Source organism: Eublepharis macularius, chromosome 4 (assembly GCF_028583425.1).
Source record: "Eublepharis macularius isolate TG4126 chromosome 4, MPM_Emac_v1.0, whole genome shotgun sequence".
NCBI lineage: Eukaryota > Metazoa > Chordata > Lepidosauria > Squamata > Eublepharidae > Eublepharis > Eublepharis macularius.
This window is the reverse complement of record NC_072793.1, coordinates 65380265-65390148: the sequence shown is the minus strand read 5'-3', so window position 1 is coordinate 65390148 and position 9884 is coordinate 65380265. Positions and strand designations below refer to the sequence as shown.

General features: G+C 41.1%; 1 protein-coding gene across 7 annotated transcripts in view; it reads left to right on the top strand.

Annotated features, from left to right (window-relative positions):
• The first annotated feature begins 4055 nt into the window (after positions 1-4055).
• The window catches only part of TCERG1 (transcription elongation regulator 1), a 65647-nt gene continuing 59818 nt past the window's right edge, over positions 4056-9884 (top strand). For 3 of the 7 annotated variants that reach the window (XM_054975878.1, XM_054975877.1, XM_054975875.1), the window contains exons 1-3: positions 4076-4165; positions 7043-7134; positions 7610-7835. In XM_054975878.1, the coding sequence (XP_054831853.1) occupies positions 7611-7835 (225 nt within the window). In that variant the 5' untranslated portion in view covers positions 4076-4165; positions 7043-7134; position 7610. The other 4 variants (XM_054975874.1, XM_054975873.1, XM_054975876.1 and 1 more) reach the window with 3 other exon arrangements.

Genomic DNA, 9884 nt, shown 5'->3' with positions numbered 1-9884 from the left:
GGTAAGAGGAAATAAAAATGTCATCTGTAGATAGATAGTTGGTGCCAAGATTAATATGAACCTTCAGGTATATTGGTCCCACTCCATGAAGGGCTTTAAGGACAAGTGCCGCAACCTTGAATTATCTATCATATTTCATCCTATTCCTTTATCTTCACAAGAATTCTGCAAATTAGTTTAGGCTGAAAGAGAACAACTGACCGTTGGCTACCCACAGAACTTTTTGTGACTGATTTCTCCAGTCCTAAACCAATATTCCAGTCACACCATCACACTGGTTCAGAAGCAAACCAGCAGTCACTGTAGCTTATGGAGAACTGGCTGAATATGTTGAAGCAACCTGCTTAATAAATGCACTGCCTCATTTTGCATCTAATCCAACTCTAAATTGCCTCCAGGGGCCATCTTCTTACCATAGCTCCATTCACCTTGTACTTGCAATGTGTACAGTTCTGGTTGCCATGTCTCAAAAAGGATATTGCAAAGCTGGAAAAAGTCTAGAAGACGGCCACCAAGATGACCACAGGGTTCGAGTACCTTTCCTATGAGGAAAGGCTGAAGAGTCTAGGACTTATTAATTTAGGGGAAAGAAGGCTGTAGGAAGACATGAGATTTATAAAATTATGAATAGAGTGGAGAAAGTGGATAGAAATTTTTCTCCCTCTCCCATAATACTGGAACTTGGAGAAACTCTATGAAGTTGGTAGGGAATAGTAGTAGACAGACTAATGGAAATGCTTAAACTCAACAAGTAATTAAATTGTGGCATTCACTGCCAGTGGAAGTAGTGACAAGCACAAACATAGATGGCTTTAAAAGGCAGCAGATTCATGGAGGATCGCTCCATTAATGACTACTAGCACTGATAAATAAAGGAAGCCTCTATATTCAGAGGATAGAGGGTCTCTATCCCTTTTCCAAAGCATCTCTCTGAGCCATATTCTTACAGCACGTCCCTATTACTTATTTTACAAAGCTCTCCTGAATAATTCAGTTTTGCATAGTTTGCAGAAAGCCGAAAGAGTGGGAGCTTTCCTAATCTCTTCAAGCAGACCATTCCATAACATGGGGGCCACTACAGAGAATATTTGTGTATGGGCAGTAGTTGATTTTTCCCAGCAGAAGACCCTGTTCAGATGAGTGAAGCTGCAGTGGTGGAGCATAGGGAGATAGGCAGTCCATAGATGTGGGACCAAGGTCATGAAGAGCTTTCAGTGTGACAGCCAAGCCTGAATTGAGCCTCAGTAACTGATGGGCAGCCAATGGAGTGACTGCAAAATGGGAGCAATATGCATGTTTCACCTAGCTCCTGATAATAATTAAGTTGCAGCATTCTGCACCTACTGGAGACTCTGAATTGACTTGAAAGGGAAACCTATGTAGAGTGCATTACAGTAGTCTAGACTCAACCCTGGCATGGATTTAGGTGTCCACAGGGCTTTTTTTCTGGGAAAAGAGGTGGTGGAACTCAGTGGGTTGCCCTTGGAGAAAATGGTCACATGGCTGGTGGCCCCACCCCAATCTCCAGACAGAGGGGAGTTTAGATTGCCATATAAGCTGTGTCAAGTAGGAGCCCTGACCTGGCTAGCCCAGGCAAGCCCAATTTTGTCGGAAGCTAAGCAGAGATAGTCTTGATTAGTAATTGATGGATGATCTCCAAAAAAGACCAGGGTTGCAGAGTCAGGCAATGGCAAATCACCTGTTAGTCTTGAAACCCCTAGCAGGGACTGCTAAAGTCAGATATGACTTGATGGCACTTTCTACCACTGCCACAGAAGAGGGCCATCTTCCAGGTTAGCCATGTTTTACAGCTGCATTAACTTGCTTCTCTAGCAGCAATACTGGATCCAGGATAAACCCTAGGCTCTTAACAAAGTCTGCAAGGGTCAACTGAACCCCATGGAAAGTGGGAAGCATAATGTACTTCAAGATCTTCACTTTCCCAATCAAAGACCACTTTTGTCTTGTTTAGGTTCAGTTTCAATGTGTTTGCTTTATCCATTTGACCACAGTTTCAAGCAGTGACCTAGGACCTTTATAGCACCACCAGGGGATTTGGACAAAGAGTTACAGAACTTGGTGTCATCCATATATTGATGACATCTAGTTCCAAAGCTATGAATGATTTCTCCTAAAGGCTGAACAACATGGGGGATAAGATTTGTGTCCTGTGCAACCCTGCAAGATTATTCCCACACTGAAGAGTGCTAGTCTCCAATGGTAATCCTTTGAATCTGTTCCATAAGAAATAATTTAAACTAGTCCAAGGCATATCTCGATACCTACTTCTGCCTCCATATGCCTCAATAGGATAACATAATATACTGTTCCAAAGACTGCAGAAAGCCAGTAGGAACAACAAAGAAGCATGGCCTTTGTCTATATTCATCTAATCAACTAACGCCACCAGCGCCATCTCCGTCCCATAGCCCAGCCTGAAACCAGACTGAAAAGAGTCCAGAGCACCAGATATCCAAGAAGACCTGGAGCTGGTCTGATACTGCTCTCTCAATCACTTTGCACAGGAAGGGAAGGCTAAAGAATGGCAATAATTGGCAATATTATTTTTTGTCTAGGAATGTTTTTTTAAGTTCCCGGCAGATGATTGCCTCTTTGAGTGGCTGAGGGAAGATGCCTTGTGTTAATGACTGATTAATGATCAATATCAAGGACTCATTTATGTGGTCCTTAAATGATTTTGGCAACCAAGATGGGCAAGGATCCAGTGCACAAGAACTGACCTTCACAGATGTTAAAATCTATCATTGTAAGTGGGTTAAAGTGGTCCATAAGCAGATCATACAGAGTATTAAACATATTTTCCACCTTACGTATATTACAGCTGGAATTCAGATCACAGGATATTCATGCCATTTTATCAACAAAGAACTTCGTAAAAGTGTCACAGCGAACTGTTTGTTCCTGAGCCAGTAGAAGTTCAGATTTTGGAATCAAAAGATGTTGAGATACCTTAAACAAATGGGATGGCTATGAAGTAGCTGATGCAAAGGTTGCAGAAAAATAACCCTTCTTTGCCACTATTACCGACACTTCAGTAATTTTACAAAATTTAAAAAACCCAGTCAATAAACTGCAGGATAACCCAGTTATCTATTTTTTATTACTAAAAGTATTGTTTTAAAAATGTTATTGTAATATGTCGGGGGTCTCATTGTTTTAAAGTATGGGTAAAATCCACTTGTAATGGTTTTCAATAGAAAAGCAGGATATACATCTTAAATACTATCTACAAAATCAAGAATAAATGCACACATCCCTATGATTTTTCCTCCCCGTATATGAGAAGATAGGCACCCTTAACAGTAACCCCTATTCAGCTAGTAAACGTTACTATGGATAAAATCCTTTGCACGGTAGACAAAGCCAACCGTAACAAGAAAAACAATTAAAGGAGACCACCGCAAACCTCGACGAAGGCTGCGAAGAACTCCCAACCCCAAAATCATAAAGAGGCGTGCGATGGACTATGCCCTCATATATGAACAGCGCAAGAATAACAAATAGCACTCCCTCTCCCGTTCTGCGTTCTGATTGACTACAGCAGGTTAACCCCATCCGCCACTCCGCTTCGCTGACAATTTGTTGCTAAGGCGACTCCGCCCAGCGCTCCAGTTTCGGCAAACGGCATTTCATTCGGGCAGTTTTCTGGGTTGCGCGTTACCTAGGAAAAGGCCGGTTTTAATTGGATGGCACATTTCACCACCCCATTGGCGACGTCTTCGCTCCCTACTGGTTGGAAAGAGAGATGTAACGGCATTTTTTTTAAATAATCGAGTCAGTTCCGGGTTATGGATCACGTGACATTTTCAGGCCCCACCTCCAAGGGGGCGCATTCGACAGGGATACGTCATAGCTGTTGAGCAAAACTAACCAATCAGCGCTCGCTTTCGGGCCCTCATTCAAAATCGGCGGCGAAGGCAGCGAATCGAGAGTTTCTGCGTTTCTGAAACGAACTGATTGACGCGGCCACCAACCAGTCACGCGGAGCTAGGCCTGGCGAGGGTGGGTGTGTGAGGCGGTAGAGTCTGCTGGTGATGGCGGAAAGAGGAGGCGGCGGCAGCAGTGGTGGCGCTAGTGGCGGCGCCGGAGCTGGCGGTGGCGAAGGAGACGCTGGGGCGGCGGAGCGCTACAATAATGAGATCAGGTAAGGCGAAGCGCTTCTTTCCGTGTTGGTGGGAGGCGGAGGCAGGCGCAGGCGTTCGTGTCCGTGGCGTGAGCACGAGGCCTTTGTGAGAGCGCGCGCGCAGAGCACGGCCGCCCTCCCGCTCGCTGTGACTTCAGAGGCTGTTGCTTTCCCGCCCGCCCGCCTCCCCGCTTGGGGTCAGCCTCGAGGCGGAAGCGGCCGTTCGGCCCCTGCCCCTCCCCCACGCACCTTCGCCTCAAGCTTCACGTTCCTTATCAGGGTGAGGCTCCCCGTTAACTGACCCGGCCGTTTATCCCTCGTTAGTCTTACTGTAACAAATTGGGCAATGGGCTGGACAGTGTGCCTGTGTTTTTTAAAAACGGTTCTTCCACAAATAATTTTACCTTTGGGAGTGTTGCGGCTACTGACGCTAAAGCGTCTGACCGATCTGCTTCCTCTATGTTAGCCATTTGCGTAGGGTTGCCAGCATATCTGGAGAAAAATATCATTTTAACAGATTTTATAGGATCTTATTAGTAGGTGACATTATTTATATCCATTCAACTCTCTACTAAAGGGGCTGGGCGTTTTTCTCCAACGTCTTCTACTGGGGGCACTGAGCCTGCAGGCCTAGGCACAGTTCCCTGCGTTTGTTCGAACCCCTCCGAACAATGTGGTTTACTTCTTAGTAGCGTAGGTTTCCTCTGTCAGTCGGCTTTGTCCATTGAGGGCTGTGGCCCCAATACTGGGCTTAGGGGTGGGTACGCGACTTGGTCATAGTTGGTAACTCAGTGATAGAGCACGTGCAGTGCATGTGTAAGGGGTCAGGTTCAAAGACATGAAGCTCCCCCCAGAAGATGTTTGGAGAGGAGAAACTAAGGCCTTGGAAAGTGGTTGCTAGTCAAGGTAGAAAACACTGGTCAAAAGCCCTGACACATTTTCACAGGAATAACTAGGGAGAACTGAAGAGGCTTGTTGGGGGGGGGGAGTTATATATCTATATCTATTGATGGATAAACACACGCACACATGTATAATGCAGGATATTGCTCAAGCCCAGCAAAATATTTGATAGATAATTAGCCAGTAAGTTTTTCTTGTGTGTGTGTGACATATTTTACACCCTGTATAAGAGCTGTTCACTTGTTAAAATTTTCCTCCTATGAATGCTTCCATGTAGTGAAGGCCACATATGTACAGATGCATGCATTTTTCTCTATGTGCATGTAGGTTGTACATATTGAATACAAAGCTAATACTTTTTATGCTGTTGGTGACTATCTTAGATGCAAATGTCATGCTTTTGCTACATGGAAGTCTAATGCAGCCTTGAGAAAAATGAGAGTCTATTGTTAAAATAACTTTATGCAAGTCCATACTGATTAGTAGTGTAGTGTATGCCAGATTGTGTTAGCTAAATGAAAAGCAAGATGTTATGCATCTTACTTTGCATTCTGGAAGTGCAGTCGTATGAAGAGATACTTCAGTCTAAGCCTATTGATTACAGTGAACTTAACCTGGAACAATTCTGCCAAGATCACCATGTAGTTTAAGACATACTATAATGGACTATAAGTATTGGGGCAGTACGATTTTATCAAGAGCTTATTTTATGTAGGTGCTGATGATCAATAGGTGTTAACAGCAGACTATGTACAGTATTGTATATGAAACACCGCCATGACAAAGGAACACTGGTAGTCTGTGCAGCTTTGGCAGGCCTTTCCATGTGTTTCATTGATGCAGTGATGCCAGCAGCTAGGATTTTGGAAATCTGGGGAAGGATGCACTGAACTCTCAGTGTAAAATAGTGCCAGCTCTCCTTCTGACCAGGCCTGGGGCAGAGGTGGCTTGGTGATAATCCTACCTGACTGCCACAATGATTGGTGGATGTGGAGAAAGAAGGAGGAAGGCTTATGCAGCACCCAAAAGCTGAATATTCTGGCAGGATATGGATCTTTTTTTCCTCAGTCAGGAAAGGATGTTTTTTTGGTATTCTTAGTAAATAATAGAAGCTTTGCATTATTTTAGAAGTGTCCTTTGCCCTTACCAGGATGGATTTAAACAGTTTATCTCACAGCTTGTTGCTGTCAAGGCTTTCTGGTGAAGTAAACTTAAAAATACTATAGCTCATCTTATGGATATTGAGGAGTTGATTATTTGTTGACTCCTTTTGGAAAATGTAGTTCTGTTTAATTTTCATCACATAGCAGTTGCAAATATAAATACTTGGTGGAATAGGTCAGCCAACAGTTATTACAATAGTTGTACTTGTATATGGGGTACTAAAGAGATAATAATGAGCACTGACATGTGAAAATATTTTCTAGTGAAGCCACAAATAGGTTGTTTATGAATCTGTCAGGAAACAGTCAACAATCATGGCATGTTACAATATTGGTACTATCAGTTCCATAGAGAATGTTTCTAAAACTGGCAGAGGAACATGCTTTGTGAAAGAGGTTAATCTCAAGGCCACTAGTTATAAGATATCTTTGTTCTTAAATCCTAATATCTAAAAATGAAATGCATGCCTATCATGTCAGTTACGAAGAACTGGTTTTTAAAAAAAGTCTACCATATTTATACATATGAACTGCAGCCAGAAAAGGCTGAAATGAATACCATCCATAACTGATGCAATATGCATGTATTATATATTCAAATAGCTTTATCAAAAATAATAACCTGTTATGATTCTTTATCATACCACGGGTGATAGCACTGGCCATTTAAGGCATCCCTTCACAAATTTACAGCTTATATACAGCAAAAGAATGTCTAAACATCTTGATACTATACAACTTCTTAAATTAGAAGGTGTCTGAATAATGAGTGTTGAATTTTGTGTCTGTTGTCGTTCACCACCTTATAACCTTTGTTTTTTTCAATTTTGAGTCATCATGCCAACATTGGTATTGCACTGGCACTAAATGGTGGGCAAAATTGTTTTCCTGAGAGCATCAGAAGAGCGTTTGTTGGTTACAAAGGTGAACTTTTTTCTATATATACATTTACTAAGCAACATCATAGGGGTTGGGTGGCACAGTGGGGCTGCTGTAGGTCAGAAATGGATAGGATGTAGATGTTACCATCCAAGTGTGTGGTAGATGCCCATTCATATTATGCAATTTAACCATTGGGTGCCATGGAATTCATCACTAGCAGCAAGTGCAAGAAGCCTAGGTTATACATAGGAGAGGTATGGGTATTGTACCTCTTGTGTGAGGTGCTTTGGTAACAAAGCTTGTGGGAGGGAAACTTGCACAGTTCCTTTCCATTCTAAGTTGCCCCAGTGTAGCTAATGTTTTCTAACACATTTAAATTGTGAGGGAAAAGTTTGGAACCCCAGTATTGTTCATGAGAATGTTTCTCACAATGTTTTGGTTCACTTATAACACCAGTGACCTTTCAGTGATCAATAAGCCTGAAGACGGAATTGCTTTGTTTTGATTTTGCCCACAGAATGGCTCAACAGCAAGCACTGAGATTTCGTGGTCCAGCTCCCCCACCAAATACTGTCATGAGAGGCCCACCACCTCTTATGCGCCCACCTCCACCTTTTGGTATGATGCGAGGCCCACCACCACCACCTCGGCCTCCATTTGGACGACCTCCATTTGATCCAAATATGCCTCCAATGCCACCTCCAGGAGGAATTCCTCCACCTATGGGACCTCCGCATTTACAGGTAAAATTGTTATGGGGATGCGCATTTAATAATGGTGATTTTTTTTAATTGCACGTGAAATGTGTTCGCTGGTTTGCTGTTAGCAGTGCGTACCTTTTCTATGCAAAATTTACAGTAGCTTAAATATATTAGGTCTTTGGGTTTTTTGTTCTGTCATGTATCCTTGAACTATCCTCATTCTTGAAACCTGGCACACACAGCCCTTGCCTGACAACTTCGGCCTGCCTGTTTGAATAATATTCATGTATTTTCCTTCTGTTGCTGCCAGTGATGTTGTTTTTTAACTGTTTGAATTGTAATGAAATATCTCTGGTGTAGTGCCTATGCAAGGCTGTGTTTCAAACAAACAAATTTTTCACTTCCTCACAGAGGCCACATTGTTTTTTTAGCTTACTGCTGTCTAAAGAGCAGCACAATTATCAACATTCTGTGACATAACTGAAATTCGTCCATTATCAAGAGAGCAGTTTGTCAGCAGGGCAATGCTAGTCAATATGAAGATAACACAGTACATTCATTAATCATATATTGATAAATTTTAGACACTGTGCACAGTATTACAATAAATTATGTTTATTAATGTAGAATTTGCAGCGTTTTAAACCTAAAAATATGTGGAGGCAGCATCCTGTCAAGTGTAATATAATTTTGCTTGTACTATTGTACTGTCTAAAAGACTGATTTACAGATTCGTTCCTGGTTCAAATTTCACCTCAGTCATGAGAATAGAGAGATATACTTGCTGGAAATTTTGAAATATTTCTTGCTTTTTGGGGAAAATTAAATTTGGGGGGAAACATGAATATTTGCAGTATTTAACTTTCATTCTAAAACAAAAATTTTCTAAAACAAATTTTTACATTTATTATATTATGTATAACTTAGTTATACACTGCATAGTACACATAAAACATGAAACTATAAGCTGTACCCTAGGGTGCCTAATTATGTACTAATTTTACCAGTTTTTTAAAAATTATTTTATTAAGCGAAAAAAGGGGGGGTACAGAAAAGAAGGGGGAAAAGGGGGCAGACAAAGCAGATATAACATTGTATACTACAATGGCTATTAAAATACAAGATACAAAGTCATGATCTTTATAGCTATAGCAATTAAATATTTTACCAAAATAAGCAACACAGAAAATCCATACCTATTTCTACTCATTATTTTAGTAATAATAAAAAGAGGCAAAAGACAATTATTAACCCAGACACTGCTTCTTAATATAGCTTGTAACCTTAAAATTTTTAAAATAAAATAGTATTAATAATTCTAATCTATTTCTACTCCCTATTCTCTTTACCTTTCGCTTATACTCAAGATACCTGTAACCATGCTTGCCTATTGCCAATGTTTCAATGTTATACAATCTACTATTTTTATATAACTAATTATCTTACAGTCAAATTGTCAAGCATATCTCTATACAATCATTTTCATAACTTTTACCAGTTTTGAAACAGGAGAGAACAAGATTTAATTTATAACACCCCCAATACCATAGGGTTCAAAGGTAGCTTATGTAGAGAAAACAGGGACCCCATTGGTCCTGGGGGAGTCAGTGAGAGGTTAAAATCCCAGTCCTTACAGAGCACTCAGAGCACAGTGCCCCTCAGAGTCATAGAGGCATTTTGCAGTTATGTCAAACCAAAGCATTCTAACCATGGAGACTCCATAACAGTACTGTCATCAATGAGCAAGTAGAATAGTGAAACCATTCTCACTGTCAATACTTACCTGTAACGCATTTGACTCCTGCTAAGTAGGCTTCCTCTTTTGACCAAACAGACTGGTTTCTTCACAGCTTACAATAAAATTAAGAACATAATAACATCAAATTAATAAACAATTGTAGTTTGAAACTAAAGCTACAATAAGCCTCTAATATAAAATAAAATGGCCTGTTAACAAAATACCCTACTTAAAGAATGGTAATACAGCCATTTAGTGAATTTAGTGAATTCAGGGCCACTGTTGTGAAGGCCTGAGAGCAGGCTTAAGTTTTTCTAAACTGCTGTTCATAGCTGGTACATACTTTTATGCAG